Source organism: Solanum lycopersicum, chromosome 7 (genome assembly GCF_036512215.1).
Source record: "Solanum lycopersicum chromosome 7, SLM_r2.1".
In the NCBI taxonomy this organism is placed as follows: Eukaryota; Viridiplantae; Streptophyta; class Magnoliopsida; order Solanales; family Solanaceae; genus Solanum; species Solanum lycopersicum.
The window spans coordinates 7,331,290-7,347,633 of NC_090806.1; the positions used below are offsets into that span (position 1 = coordinate 7,331,290).

Genomic DNA, 16,344 nt, shown 5'->3' on the forward strand with positions numbered 1-16,344 from the left:
AACAATTATTATAGTAATAAAGAAAGTTAACATGTATAAATCATGACTACAACCCTCTACCATAACTTAAATAATTATTCGTTTTTAACAGTTCCCTTCAAATAGTTTTATTTTACATGATTTTTATATTAAAGATAAAATTAATTACTATATAGATGTCCATGTTAGCAATTTGTAAAAGGAAGTAACAAATTGGTCAAGTAAAATAAAATAAAGAAAATAAATCTATTTCTTCGGTTAATGATATTTTTAATATTCTCTTTATTTATTTTTACATGTTCACTTTGAATTTTATATATTCTTTTACAAATAACGAATATATGAGTATTTTATTAGTATACTTACATTCATTGATATTTAGTATTTAGTCTTAAAAGAAAGTTAATACTATGAATAAAAGTCAATTATTTTTTATATATTAAAATGAATTATAATATACAAGTAAAATTTAACGGACGAGAATATAGTGCATAGTAAATAAGTACATGTGCATAATTGAATAGTTGAATTGTCTGTCACATTGGCACGTGAATTCTTGGACATATATGTCCCCACGAGATACAACAAGGTAACTACAAGCATCAATATTTAATTAAAAGCCATTTGGTATACAAATATCCCTAAAATTAGATAATCTTTCGTCAATTTCTGGATGAATTATGTGACGTGGTTGATGGGATTGTCCTCTTCGTTAATCAGAAGTTTTGAATATGAGTTTTGAATATGAAAAAATGATTGATTGAGAGTGGTTTATCTTATTAAGTTTTACCTGACTTAGATTTGAATTAATAGACTCTAATATATATATATCAAATATCAAGTGAAAAATTAAAAAAGATCACTTAAAAAATATATAGAAGACGATTTTTTTAATTTTTTTGGTCAAATACTAATTCCAATTCAAAATTATTTTTAAAATTGATTAGTCAAGTACAATTGATGCTCACCGAAAGTATATTTATTTTGAAATACACTTTTTTTTTCAAAATAAATCGATTTTAGAAATTTGGTCAAATAAACTATAATATGTATATTTTAAAATCTGGTTAGCTCCAAAATATTAGTCGTTTTATCTTCGACATTTAAAAATAAGACATAATCCATAAACATGACCCTTAACATGATGTTAGTTGGATACTGTATTTTTAACTTTGAGTGTACATAAGTAGGCGTTTAAAGTTGTTTAAAATTGAACAAATAGACTAATTCGTCCTACATGGCATCCTACATGATAATATAGTGTCCTACGTGACAACCTACATGTATTATGTCATGTAGGACAAATGTATCTACTTGTTCAATTTTATATACGTTTAAGTGCCTATTGTGCGCACTCAATGTGAAGGTCATAGTTGCCCGTTAAAGCCAAGTTAAGTCATGTATTATGTTAGTTGTTTTTGTTTATTTTTAACTTATTCTTATTGCTTTGATTACTAAGCGAATGATGATGTTAGGTATTGCCCTGAGTTTCTTACCATATATAGGTTTTTCTTCTTCTAAAGAAAAATATAAAGTCGTCATATTTGACTAGTCCTTTTATTGTAGCAAAATGTTTAGAACTCTATAAATAAAGACATGTTACTTCTAACATAATAACATTCATAATGTAGTCTTAGGGGCTTTGAGAGTTTTGGTTAGGGGAAAGAATTTGTGGGACACAAGTGATACGTTATCACTTGTGTGAATCTCATTGTATTTCGAGTGAATTGGTTGAGGTTACGTTGTTTCTCTCTATATTTTGTATTATCATATTTATATAGTGAATTTCTCATCTTCTTTGTGGACGTAGGTCGATTGACCAAACTATGTCTGTGTTTATAGGTATATTTCTCGTTTGTCTTTTTACTCGTGGACTTTTGAGATTTGCTTTGCTAACTTCCGCATGACAAGTCAATATCAAGCTCAAGTTCATCAATATTACATTCAGGATCAAGCTCGAAGGTCCTTGAATTCAAGTACAAGTCAAGTTCAAGTTTATCAAGATTATATTCAAGATCAAACTCTAACGCACTTGAATCCAAGTACAAGTTTATGATGAAGCTCAAGAGTTCTTGAATATATATTCAATTCCATAAAGATTGTAACATTTATATTTTGAATCAAATACTGCGATTGTTGTGATACTTTTCGGTCCTGATTATTATTTTTTCAACGCGAATTTCATTATCTATAATTTTTCAAAATATTATTGTCTACAATCCTCAGAATTTTATTGCCTATAAATTCTGAGATTTATAGACAGTAAAATTTGTGTCGAGAAAATAATAATCAGAATTGAAAAATACTGCAATGATCGTAGTGTATAATTTTAAAATATGAGTGTTACAATATATATGGATCCCCTAATCCATTTTTTCGAATATAAGTTCAAGGGTTTTTGAGTTTGAGATTGATCTCAACTCGTGCTAATTAAATTTTAATTAAATTCAGGGGCCTTCAAGCTTGATCTTCAATATAATTTTGATGAACTTCAACTTGATCTTGTCTTGTACTTAAATTCAAGAAATTTTTTGAGCTTGATCTTGTATATGATGGTCTTGATCTTGAGTTGAATGCTTGAATTCTTAAAATTTGTAGTTTCTAGAGAAATCTGCAGCGTTTGATCCACGGGTTTTCTCTATCTTCTTGTTAGAAAACTGTACTTTCTATGATTTCTTTTTGTGAATGCCCAAAAATTATGAGATATTGATCGAATACCTAAGAGCTTATGATATATTCGAGATTGCTTTTTAAGAAAGTCAATATTCGAGGTGTTCATGATCTCTTTGTGAAAAAACAATAATTTATGAGACATTCGAGATGTCATTTTAATTGAATATAACAGTCTTTATATAAACTTGAACTAGAGTTTAAGGTTGAGTAGCCTCCAAGAATTCTAATTGGAATCAAACACATCTTGTAGAGTCCCACAAAATTTTAATATCTACCACAACCTTTTGTAGAAAGAAGTTTATAATTTAAACGGAAAAAGTTATACAAATATCTTTTAATGTATTAGAAATGGTTTAAAAATATTCTACTTCTATTTATTGAATCAAATTCACTCTTTCTTTCATCTATTTAATAAAAATATCCTTTTAACTTATTGAAAATGACTCAAATTAGTCCCTTCTTTTATATATATTTGGATTACACAACTTAAAATACTGAAACATATATTTTTGAAAATATCTCTCCTAGTAAATATTGAATCAAATAATTGAGGTTCACATCCTTCTCACTGTTAAAATAAAATAAAATAATTGATAGTGTTTATAAATCATGTCCAAAAAGTGCCAAAATCATGTCACGAGACGTTACAAGACAAATATCATCTCATCAACTCAGCCAGAAAGGCTTCAGTTTCTATACACATATATTTTTGTTTTGTCACCAACCATTTTTTCCTATAAATCAGAGCCTTTTTATTAAATTATTAAAATTTTAGTGCTTTTTTTTCTTTCTTTGTGCTTAGTTCAAATGGTGAAATTATCTCTACACTTTCTTGCATTTTGCATCATAGCAATTTTCACCAATTTATTTAATTCCCCAATTTCAATTCATGCACTTAACGTTGGTGTTGAAACTAATGCTGGCCTCTCCTTGGTAAATTTTTCTTTCTATATCTCTCTCATCTCATGCTTTCCTATAACCATGTTGGGAGGCGGAGCTAGGTAGGGTCATCGAATATTACATTGTTTATACATACGAATATTATGATGTTGAATCTTTATTAATTTTTTCGTGTACTTCTTCATAATTTGAATCTTCTTTTAAATCTTGATTGCATGATTGATCGTGATATTTCAGAATTTAATAATTCGACTAATTCAGATATCTGTCATGTAGTAGAGAAGCTCCGTAATTTTCCATTCTTTAGTGTAGTACTTCAATTGTAAAATAATACCCATAGCGACCGCTTCCAAGCCCACCTCCTGATTATCATCGATCGATCACTTTCTTTTTCACTAAGTGATTTGCTTAAAAACCTTAACGTACGATCTGAATTATTTTCCAATCACCTTTGGATCTTAGCATCTAAAAGATCTATATGTACAAATATCTATGCATATATTCAGAGTTTCCCTAGAATTGATAAGGCAAAATAAGGTCACTTTAGCCCATTGAGTAGATCTACATTAATCACAACTAATGTCAACTATCATCGAAAATTTTGACAAAGCAAATGAATTGCTTTTGTCCATATATAGTAGCCTAGATAAAACTAATGGGATAATTAGTTACCCCTATGGGTAAGGTAGGGGTGGACCCAATTTAATAGATATTTTTAAAGTAAAGCTCGAACTTAAAAATTCTGATTAAAAATGAAAAGAAGATTATTATTCATCCACTATATCATTTTTTTTTTTGCTTAGAACAATTTCATGTTAATTATTCACAAACTTATCCTAATCAACTTTTTTTTTCCTTTTTAATTCAACTTTTTAAGGAAAAAGAATGCAGTAGAACATGTGAATCAAAGTTTTGTGCAGGTACACTATGTTTCAATATTTAAAACTACTTCTACTTTTAATTATATAAATTCTATAGTTAATAAAATTTTAATAATGATTTCATTGCAGTTCCTCCATTTCTAAGATATGGTAAATATTGTGGAATTATGTATAGTGGATGCCCTGGGGAACAACCATGTGATGCACTTGATGCTTGTTGTATGAAGCATGATTTATGTATACAACACAAAGACAGTAAGTTATTTACTTTACGAGTTTTGAATTTTATAATGACAGTAAAAATGTAAAAATTTTGTTTACGTTTATCTTATATATAATATAGAGCTCTTTTTAAATATATGGCGTTGAAGGTTGATACGTAGGGTGTGTTCGGCTGATGATGAAAAATATTTTTTCAAAAAAAAAAATCTTTAAAAATATAAGTGATTTTTAAATTATTTTTTTTTAGATATTTATATAAAACGCTATATAAATATCATGTGAGGTGGGGTTTGTGGTGGTGGGGTTGAGAGTTGTAGGATAAAAGGTGAAAATGAGGTGTCAAAGGTACGATAAAAATATAATTGACGTTGGATATTATTATTTGTGAAATTTATTTTCTTACTTTAGTTAAGGAAGTTAATTTCCTAATTATTAACATATTTTAATTTCAAAATATTTAACTAATTGAACATTAGAAAAAAAGATTATAGAAAATATTTTTCCTTAATACCAAACACACTCATAGTTCCTAATTCACACCTTTTATCTCTAAAAAATTTGAAGTCATGCAATGAAGTTGTAAATGATTTATATATTATTTATCATTTTTTATATTTATTAATAATATATATTTTAGCATATAAATTAGCTACATTTATTTTTGATTGACTTAATTATGTAAACATCTTCTTACAACCCCCAATAAATAGAAATTAAATTCTATTTTTTTTCGTATGTGTCTAGATATATTCCAAAATGTCACTTGTCCAATTCCAAAAAATACTCCCTATATTTTAATTTATATGATATTTTTTATTTTTCAAAAATTAAATATTCAAAGCATTTGAAAAGTATATGAAAAATTTATGATTAAAAATAAATTTATTTAAATTTTAAAATTTTAAAAAATATCATTGAAACGAAAGAAATAATAAATTAATAAGTGACAAGTAACAAAGAAGGTTTTACTGAGGAAGTTGCTTTGCAATACACCTAGCTAGAGAAAATAATATATTTTGAATTATGTGAGGTAGTTGTAGTCAATAATGCATATGTTGACACATCAAAGTTGGTGTTTATCATACTCAAATTATGAAGCTCGATTGATTGATATAATTTCATAGCTAAACAGTAAATTTTCATACTAATTTTATTTATTTATAAATTAGTGATTAAATTAATTAGTTAAGAATTATTTAATAATGAATTAACTAGGAATTATCGATATATTTTAGAGGTAATTGTATATTTTTTTTAGTAGTGGATATTTAGATGCTATGTTACTTTAATCATAATAACTTGTTTCATTTCCACAAGTAGGGTTTAAAAATAATTTTTAGTGATAGTTTGTTGGCATAAACGAATCTTACTTCAATTTTTCTTTGGCTCGAACCATGCAGATATGTATAATTAAATAATGATGTTTACATTAAGATATAAAATATGTATAACTGATAATGTATATTTATTATATATTTCATATACAAAACAAATACATTTTATTATATTTAATATACAAAACAAATACATTTCTCTTATTATTTTTTAGGATGGTACAAAAAGATATAATTATCCCAAAAAAGTTACTCAATTTTTTCCCCCCTAATTTATATGATTCACTTTTTTTTAGTGGGTCTAAGAAAGAATGACTATTGTTTTATTCGGTAACCAAACTTTAAAATTCTGACTTTATCTTTAATGAAATAATTTATAGCTACACAAACATCCTTCTATCTTAAACTCTGTGTCAAGTCAAACTATATCACATAATTTAAAGAGAATATATATATATATATATATACACACACACTAGCAAATCTTTATTCATTACGAACTGATTGATTCTAAATCCCGAATTCATTCTTCTTAGCTATTTTTGTTATTTTTTGATGTGACAGATAATTATCTAAATTTGGAGTGCAATGAGAACTTCTTGAGTTGTGTAGCTAAGTTCACAAAATCAGGATCTCCAACATTCAAAGAAAATACATGTTCAATTACTACAGTTGTTAGAGTTATCACTGATGTTATTGATGCTGCTGTGGCTGCTGGAAAAATTTTCAAGAAACCATAGTATTTTTAAAAAACATTTTTAATTTTTTCTAAATTTTCATTTATTTTTACATTTGAAGAAAATTGTTGTTATCATTGTGCTTGTAATTTCTATGGGGACCAAATTAAGTGTCTTAGATGTATTATAATGCTTCATTTATTTTAGTAACTTGGTTTTAATTGCTTGTTAAACAAACTCTAACACTACAATAAAAATGATCATTAGTGGCATTTAATTTTTAATTATCGCTAAATATGTACTTTTAGCGGCAATTGTCACTCTTTTTGTATATGTTCCTAAAGTCTTTAGCGATATTGGTTCTAATAGCACTTACTAATGCCGGTAATGCGTCAATATTTAATGCCGCTAAAAGTTATTTTTATTGTAGAATAAGAGGCACATGCTAAATTTTTTTTTACCATTTTTCATTTGAAAAATGCTCCGTGGCTATTCGACTTATATTTCAATTGAATTTGGTCGGAAGGAAATTGTAATTATTTCAAATGAAAAACTTAAGAATATTTATGTTTTTTCAATGAGAATCTATTTTTCACTATGCATTTTTCCAATGAAACTGATCGATGAAAAAAATCATATTTTATCAAACAAATTTTCCCTAATCTTTAATTTTCTAGTAATGTTGATAGGTAAGATATGCAAGATATAGGGTGGATTGTTTGGTAATTTTAAAGTTCAATCAGATTGAATTATGACATATGTAAACCTAAAATAGTCAACATCTATTTGCTTTTCTTTTACAATTTTGACAAAACAAATCCAAAATTAAATTTTAAATAAGTACAACATCGAATATAGACACTACATTTTACTTCAGTCTATAACATAATGTAGAAATTATAATAATAGGCCTAACTGCCAACCCCTACCTGCTACACAATCTTAGCTTACTTTTGCATTAAGAATTTGTCATAAATTAGTAACTATGACCCAAACAATTATCATGCATAAGAAAGAAAGGAGAAGATAAAGAGTTTATCTTGTCTCTTATGAATGGTAAAGATATAACATATGAATCTAACTCAATTCACAGTTAGCTTATGAGAGAAGAACTGTCGAGTTTTATGTGGTTGAGTTAGATTCTAGTATTATATCTTTACATGATATCAGAATTGAGTCTATCCTCGTTTGAGTTTTCGATCCACGCTTCAGTTGTGCCTGAGCGTGAATGAAGTGTTAGAGTGAATTAAATATCCACATAGTTTGGAGAATGGATGGACAATTTGGTTTTGTGGACTTGGGTAGGATCCTTCATGGGCTAGCTTTTGAGGGTGAGTTAGGATCAAAGTCAGATTCATCCTCGTTTGAGCTCCCGATCCATGCTTTAATCGAACATGATCTTCTAGGTGTGAGAAGGGTGTTATAATGGATTAAAATTTCATGCTTATATGGACTTCTACAATCTTTATCTCTTGAGCTATAACGTGTGAGACTTCTGGTTGAAAGTGAAGGAATGTTATCCATCCCACTATACCATTATTTCATGGATTTGGATAATCTTTCCTTCTTTAGCTATAATTTTTTCGGAGGTTGAGTTAGGTCCAAATCCCAACTGAAAAATGAATAATTTAGCAATCAGGAACAACCTCTTTCAACATCCGCTCTACATCAATGTGATCATTAAGTTTCAAAACGTGTAGTTGCTCTAGAAATACAAGGAACTAGGGGTGTATAAAATCGAACCGAAAATCGAATCAAACCGCAAATCAAAAAAAAATCGCGACTAGTCGTGTGGTTTGACTTGATTTAGTGTTGGAAAAAAAAACCCGACTAAATTTGGGTTGCTTTGGTTTCAACTAAAAAAACCAACCCGAGACCAAACCAACCCGACATTATATATATAATTTTAAAACTTTATTTTATATGTAAAAATACTTATTTTGATATAATTTTTAAATATCCTTTTTCATAGTTTTTATCTTTTAATATATTTATTTCCGTTTGAAAGTTAGAATTCTTAATGATCTAATAAATATTTAGTTTATAATACATGTTGATAATTATAATAAAGCTTAAATAAAAATCAAATTAATATTAATGCAAAAAGAAAATCAATTCAACACTAAGAATGACAATAATATTGAATATTTGTTTTTTAGTTTTAATATATTTAGACAATTAAAATAAATGATCTACTTTTACTTTTTTTTAATATTTAGTCACGTAACTAATACGTGCTAAACTTATTTTAGCATGCTTTAGTACTTTAAATTATGATCAATTTCATTATGACTTATTAATTTGCAGTATTTATTACACGATTTTATTATTTTTTTGTTGGATATTTTAGTATCATTAATCATATCATTTTTTTTCTTGATAAATAACTTAGATACTTGCATTTTGGTAGGACTAAAGAAATATTTAATGTACAAGTAAATTATATGTTTGTATGAATAATTTATCGAAAAAACCCGAAGTTGAAAACCCCGAGTTTTATTGATTTGGTTTGATTTATAAATTCAAAAACCCGACACAAATGGTTTGATTTGATATTTGAAAAATCCAAACCAACCCGGTCATGTACACCCTTAACAAGGAACTTAACAAACATATAAGATGACTCCTTACTCACTCACATCTAAATCTAGTGCAAGTAAAATGTGCTTCTAATGTATAAACTTTGAGAATTAAGTATATCAATCAACTTAGATTTTGATGAAGAAAAGCCACTGTCAATAGTTACAGTAATTTTGAGCTCAATTATACAAATTAGGGATAAATGAAGTGAAAGTAGAAAGAAAATTAGGTACATACATAGAAAATAAACCTGTTTGAGCTATAGAACAATTACCTTGCAACACCATTTATAGTCTTTAAGTAGATGCATTATTATTATTCTTCAAGAGAAAAGACTATTATATTTGGATAACAGTATTCTCACAATTGAGCCAACATATATATGAAAGGATAACTTTAAAAAATGCTTGTCGTGCACAAACTGTAAATGAAGCTATAATCCTTGACTGACAATTTGATCTAAGCACTCTTCAACTCATGCTCTTTTTGAAACCAAACATTCACCAAAAAAGAGTCGAAGATGATCTGCAGCAAATGATATTTCGTGTTAGCAAACTGGAAATGCAAAATCAAAGAATTGAAGAAATCAAGAATAACCTGGTTCAGATGTGCCGCTATGCATGGAAGAACCAATAAACCAGATTCACCAAGAGCACCACCAAGCTGTTCTACTACTGCTACCATTACAGGCAGAGTTTTCTTGTAATAGTAAGACGAAGGAAATTAGGACACCTCGATGATGTCATGAAAAAGGTAAAAAAAAAAGAAGAAGAAAAATTTGGAATTGTGGGTTTCTCTAATCTCTGCATCAAGCTTTCTAGACTGATGCAATATAGCTGTTATGAGCAGAAAGATAAAATGTAGTTTACCTGGCTTGCAACAAGTAAAACAGCACTAATATTTTGCTTCTTTGAAAAAGATGATTCACTACCCCCTGAAATAGTGGAGAGTAATGATATTGCCAGAGCATTGAAAGCAAAGAGGCTGAGATGTAGAAGCCTGCAAAAAACCTTATCAGTCAGTGATCTCCAAAACTGAAGCAAGCTATCTGCTTATACCCTGAGCCAATCAGGGATGGACATGCTATTCCGTCTATTTTTGTTGACCAGGTGATTAGGTAAAGTCAGCGCATGAAAAGGCCACCAAATATTGTGATCGATGGAGGAGAATGAATAAAAGCACACGGCTTTCTTAACTATAGTAATATTTCCACATGAACTAATGGTATTAGCACAAATGCCAACAAAGCTATAGAGAGATCATTGCCAAAGACAAAGGATTTCTTGGTTCTTCAAAAGGTGCTACATGTATAAGTGCAACAAAAGACACTTGAGCCAAAAAACAACCCCAGATATTAAAAGTCATGTTCAGTGCCAACTTGTTAGTCCACAAAAGTTTCCCTAACATATACCTATGTAAGCCAGAATTCATTTTGCATTGACAACATCAATCCACAATGCCATAAAAATGAGTCAAATTAAACATCAAAAGTTAAGCCAGAATTCATTTTGCATTGATTATATCAGTCCACAATGCCATAAAAATGAGTCAAATTAAATATCAAAAGTTAACAAAGACGAAGAGAAAGGAGAGCTGGAAACATACACTCCTAACACAACAGCCAGAAGAAATACCGCTGGCTTAACCAATAAAAGCAACGACCTCGATCTGCTCACTTGTATAAAAGGGGCCTGAATTAAAAAACTACTCATTAGGCAGTGCTTTACAAGTTCTTTTTACAAAACGAAACAAACTAAAGCTAAAGTATGATGGGAGTAAAAATTTTTGTCCATATAAACATTCTGGCAATCAGTTCATTCAAAGACACTTCCTTGACTTCAGAAGGTAACATGAATTAAATGCATGGGCAGGGGGGAGCATAAACAGCTCATAACATAACATTACAAACATGATTTCCTATTCCATAACAAAAAACAAACGAAGATATGAGAACTACCATGGTCATTTCAGAGAACATCTGAAGACTAACGTTGCTTAATGCAAAAGAATGGCAGACGATCTTTAGAGCATCTTCAAAGAGTGTAATATTCTTTGAAGACACACCATGTTAAATTGGATTCCTCTTGTTCCAGTTGATAAACCCACACTTGCGTCTTCCCTACCACGTGAAAAGAAGATAAGCCTACTTTTTCTTGGTTGGTTGAGCGTTGGTTCTCACAATGGTGAAACCAAATAAGAGGGGATCTTCACTTCCATCATAAGTAGTGAAGTCTGATTTAGTGTATCTTGTTGTTGTCATCCGTAACAAAGTTATTGTTGTTGTTTCTTCCTCCTAGATGCACACCTAGCTGTTCACTTGTGTTACTGGTTCGTTGGACAGGCGCAGCATTACTGTCTTCAACTTCAACTCCCTTTGCACGTGTGGTGGTGCAGATGAACGGTTCAATTGCACGTGTCTGGTGCAGATTAACATTTCAATTTGTTGCGACAGTTGCTGGAATTTGGAGCTCATCCTTGCTTCTACAACTACTATTTTCTTCGGTTTGAGTTTGGGCCTCCTATAGAAGACTTCCTGACTTTGTTTCTACGGTATTCTCGTCCATGGTGACAAGCTCTGGTACCAAATTGTTAAGGTTGTTAATTTCGGATCAGAGTTGCTGGACGATTAACTGGAAAGTCAGGCCCAACACTTAGGTCCAAGCCCTTGTTCTTGTTCTTTGATCTGCCTATGATTGCTGAATTTTGCACTTTATTCGGGGAACTGCAAACCTGGGAACTCGTTTGAGAAAGTTCTGAAGCTCTGTGACTTGATAAAATCCAACTTGTTTTATTAATAACGTCAACTCTGCTAAATAGAGGTTTACAGTAGCAAGAGTCCTAACAAACTAGAAATGGCGGAAGTCCTATAAAACTGAATTAACAAGAGCCCTAATCCACTCAGAGAAGTTTTATTCGACTTCCAAAAATATTAATCATCATCAGTCCTAATGATTTCACGTCTGGAATATTGTTTCCTGATAAATGCATCAATAATAGACTAGGATATAGTAAATTGGAATCTGGATCTTACTAGACTGAGGAGGAGAGCACTCATCATTGATAAAAGCTTACGATTTCGATCAGAAAACTCAGCCACACCTGCAATAGAAATTATTTAAAAAGTTAGTAATACATTAGGCAGTTTGATGCAACAACCAGACCCCTCATATTGTGTATTCTGTATTTATGTTCCAGAATAATGTTTTGAGCATAGCATACATGTAGGTTGTTATTGTTAATTATTTTTTTTGTAACTGGTAACATGTTATTGTTAATTATTACTTGGTTGGATGGTTTAGGATGAGATCCAAGGGGTTCGGATAAGTTGAAAACTTAAACCAGGTGTAAAACTGTTTCTGATGTATCTGGTGCAATACCAAAATTGCGGATTTGAGTTTGTTGACCAATGGTTGACTTTTCGGGTCACCTTGGCTTTACCAAGGTTGATTTCAATAGCTGATTCCAATGGGTTTGTCCAATCACATTGAAACCATAGCATAGATCAGAGTCGACTACCTTGGACCAAGGTAAGTACAGATTTTGACCTCTTAAGAGTTTTCTTTCCCAAAGAATAAGCATACTATTTTTCTTGAGATACATGTTATGTATGTGTATATGAAGTGACAAGCATATACAGAAGAACTAGGACATTATACTGGGTTGACAGAATAAATGCTATGATCTATGTGCATGATATGAGACATGCTTAATTTGGTGGTTCCTGCATATTGTATATGCTAGAACTGTGTTATGATTAATATGAAATATTTGGATACTCTGTGGTTGGGGCTTAGACCTGTGTTGCAGTTACGTATTTCGGATACATATTTGGTTATGAAGTTTATGCTCTATTTGGTGATTTGCTTATGTTAGCCTTAATGCTATTGGGGTTGAATGATTTAGATATAACTGATTTTGGTTCGCACAGCAAGGAGGAAGTCAGGTGCCAGCCACCGATCCTACAGATTTTGGGTCATGACAAATTCATATCACACATCCAATACAGTATTAAATGGTATGGAGTTTCTCAATGGGAAGTCTAGTTCTAGCAATGAGACACTTCATGCATTCAAATACTAGATGTTAAAAGATCAAATTTTGCAATTTGAAGTCAATTAAGATTATGTATCTGAGTTTAACAAAACTTGTATCATCAATGGTACAATACTTCAATCAAAGTGATTTTCAGAATAAAGAAGCAAAGTAGAAGGGTAACTGTCATCTCAGGCCCTGTAGGCTGAGTTTGACCAACAACCAGAGAAAAAGAGTGCCAAAAACATTAACCTGTGCATGTCACATGAGCTTGAAGCCTTGGACAGGGAAAATAGCCTAGGTCCTTTCCTCTCCTAATCTGTGTGCCTCATGTAATTACATTAATGATCTTTTAACATACCCTCCACAAGATCTTGTAAGGAAGAGGAAAGTCAAATTCCGTGGTATAAAAAGCTAAATTATTAAAACCAATAGTTGAGAGCACTTAGGATGGTGGTCCAGATTGGGCATTAACGCATTCATGGGAAAAGGCAGGTTTGAAACCATTCAAGCTATGAGATAGTTCGGATACAACATCTAACTTTTTCGATGAGTGCAGATCACTTACCCTTGAAACATTCTCGTAAAGCCTGTAAAGGGAGGAAAACAAGGGAGAAAAGAGAAGGCATTAATTAGTTGTCGAAACTTCAAAGGTACATGAAGAATAAGAAACATCTTGATGCTATCTATTAAAGGAAGTCTGTCCATATGAAATGTTTTAGGTTGGATACTCCATATATCTCTTGGTGTAATAGTTCCAACAAAATGCTTTCTTATCACAACCCGAAAAGAAAATCCTTCAATAAATGATATTAGAACATCTTGTCTTAGGACGCCAGTTAGTAGTTTAGTCGTATTAGGATTATCTTACTAGTTCAGCAGTTATTATTTAATTAGATTACTTTAGTTCAGTTCGTTTAGGAGTCTTATTACTTTCGTTGTAACTCTATTTAATAACTTGCTGCCTTCATTAACAAACCAACATTCAGTCTTCATATGGTATAAGGGCTCTTCACACTCTAAAGAGTACGATCCAGTTTTTTGTTTTTTTTTCTCCTCACGCAGATCAGCAACAATGACCAACAACTCTCAACAATGGCGCCAGAACTTGCGTCCAAGCGCTCCACCACAAGGGCAATCCAATTCAAATCCAAACAGTATTATTCGTTGTCAACTATGTAATAGAATTGGCCACACCGCCAATGTTTGCCGCTCGAGATCTCATAATCACTTTGAAGCAAAAGCCAACTATGCCGCTGGGCTTACAACGGAGACCAATCCCTGGATAGTTGACTCAGGAGCCACCCATCACATCACAACAGAGCCGCACAACCTACAACCGTACCGCGGTAACAAAGATGTCTCCATGGGTGATGGTAACAAAATTCCTATCTCTCACACTGGTTCTACTAAATTAAATGCATCAAATAATGTTTTTAAGCTAACTCACACTTTGTGTGCCCCTTCCATCAAAAGCAAGCTTATCTCTGTTTCTAAATTCTGTCAAGACAATCTTAAGTCTATTGAATTTTTTCCTTTTAACTTTGTTGTGAAGGATCTGAAAACACGGCAGCCACTGGTGCACGGTCGGACTAACAATGGACTATATGAGTGGCCTCTCTCACATCCCCAAGCTCACATTATCTCCACATCCAGCCCTCTCACTACTTGGCACCAACGTCTTGGTCATCCTCACTCTAGAGTTCTTAGGTTTATTTTGAACAAATTCTCGCTACAGTTTCATGAGAGAGACAAAAATTTTCATTGTAATTCATGTTTATCTAATAAAGCTCATCGACATCCTTTTCCTCAATTATCATTGTGTAGCTCTAAACCACTTCAAATTATTTTCAGTGACTTATGGGGGCCATCACCAGTCTTATCTCTTGATAAAAAGTTGTATTATTGTATTTTTGTTGACCAATATACAAAGTACACTTGGCTCTACACACTAACAAAGAAAAGTGAAGTTAAAGATATCTTTCAAAAATTTCATGCTATGATGGAAAAACATTTTGACACTAAAATTTTATCATTGTATACTGATGGCGGAGGTGAGTATAAAAGTCTTAACTCCTATCTTTCACTTCACGGCATTCAACACCTCTCTACCCCTCCCAACGAGTTGCACTTGCAGAACGGTGACATCGCCATATTGTTGAAACAACAAGAACACTCTTACATGAGGCATCTCTCCCACCCCAATTCTGGTCTTTGCATGCCATCACGCTGTCTACCTCATCAATCGTCTTCCAACCTCTCACCTCGATAATCAATCCCAATTCCAAAGATTACTTAGAAAATCACCTAATTATAACTCCCTACGAATTTTCGGTTGTTTATGTTATCCATGGCTAAAAACATACTCCAAAAATAAACTTGAATCAAAATCTACCTCATTTGTCTATCTTGGACTCTCACTATCCCATCACTGTCACCAGTGTTTTGACCCAATTTCTGCAAAGGTTTACTTATCTCGAGATGTGTGATTTGTTGAGGATGTTTTTCCATTTAAGACATTGTTCTCCAACATTGCCATTAAATCAACTCACCTGGAATGGGCAACACCAACAATGCCAAGTTCTTCAGACCCCACACCCAAACTTCCCATAGCCAACTCCATTAGAAATAGCAACACGCACTATTACAGATTTTCCATCACCATCTGCTTCCTCTCCAGCCCAGTCCGGAGACAACTCAAACTCGTTGTCCTTATCCAACGATGCATCAGTGGCAGACGCAACAGATTCACCTCTAGCAACTCCTCCCTCTCAAGGTAAATTTCTGTCTTCCTCATCTTCAATAATTCCTGCTTCCCAGAACACCTCTTCTATATCTACTGCCCAGCGTTTAGCACTACCACGCCTCCCTACAAACTCTCAAACGCCGATACCAACCAACACACAAAGCAGCTTCGTCTCCTCTCCTTGTCTATCACCATAGAAACACCAACCCACCAACACATATGGCTCCTCAACCAGCCTGTCCCACCTTCGAGTTAGAACTCGCTCCTTCACCGCCTCAATGTCCGTCTCCTCCTACCCGTGTTGTCACTCGATCCCAAAA

General features: G+C 31.8%; 2 protein-coding genes across 2 annotated transcripts in view; one reads left to right on the forward strand and one right to left on the reverse strand.

The window, feature by feature from the left end:
• The first annotated feature begins 3,148 nt into the window (after positions 1 to 3,148).
• LOC101252788 (phospholipase A2-alpha) lies at positions 3,149 to 6,887 on the forward strand. The gene is made up of 4 exons (XM_004242831.4): positions 3,149 to 3,585; positions 4,430 to 4,472; positions 4,563 to 4,688; positions 6,554 to 6,887. Exons 1-4 carry the CDS (start codon positions 3,460 to 3,462, stop codon positions 6,727 to 6,729), a joined length of 471 nt encoding a protein of 156 aa, XP_004242879.1. The 5' UTR covers positions 3,149 to 3,459; the 3' UTR covers positions 6,730 to 6,887.
• A 2,645-nt stretch (positions 6,888 to 9,532) lies between these two features.
• LOC101252502 (probable sodium/metabolite cotransporter BASS4, chloroplastic) overlaps positions 9,533 to 16,344 on the reverse strand; it is a 31,266-nt gene continuing 24,454 nt past the window's right edge. Inside the window, exons 9-14 of the mRNA XM_004242830.5 lie at positions 13,847 to 13,868; positions 12,278 to 12,345; positions 10,852 to 10,937; positions 10,116 to 10,245; positions 9,844 to 9,945; positions 9,533 to 9,771 (exon numbers count right to left, since the gene is read on the reverse strand). Of these exons, the coding sequence (XP_004242878.1) occupies positions 9,706 to 9,771; positions 9,844 to 9,945; positions 10,116 to 10,245; positions 10,852 to 10,937; positions 12,278 to 12,345; positions 13,847 to 13,868 (474 nt within the window). The 3' untranslated portion in view covers positions 9,533 to 9,705. The remainder of the gene's footprint in view (positions 9,772 to 9,843; positions 9,946 to 10,115; positions 10,246 to 10,851; positions 10,938 to 12,277; positions 12,346 to 13,846; positions 13,869 to 16,344) is intronic.

Coding starts and splice junctions, on each gene's coding strand:
- LOC101252788 (XM_004242831.4), top strand. CDS start 3,460: ATGGTGAAATTATCTCTACACTTTCTTGCATTTTGCATCATAGCAATT. Junction 4,473..4,562: donor TGAATCAAAGTTTTGTGCAG/GTACACTATGTT, acceptor ATTTCATTGCAG/TTCCTCCATTTCTAAGATAT. Junction 4,689..6,553: donor ATGTATACAACACAAAGACA/GTAAGTTATTTA, acceptor TTGATGTGACAG/ATAATTATCTAAATTTGGAG.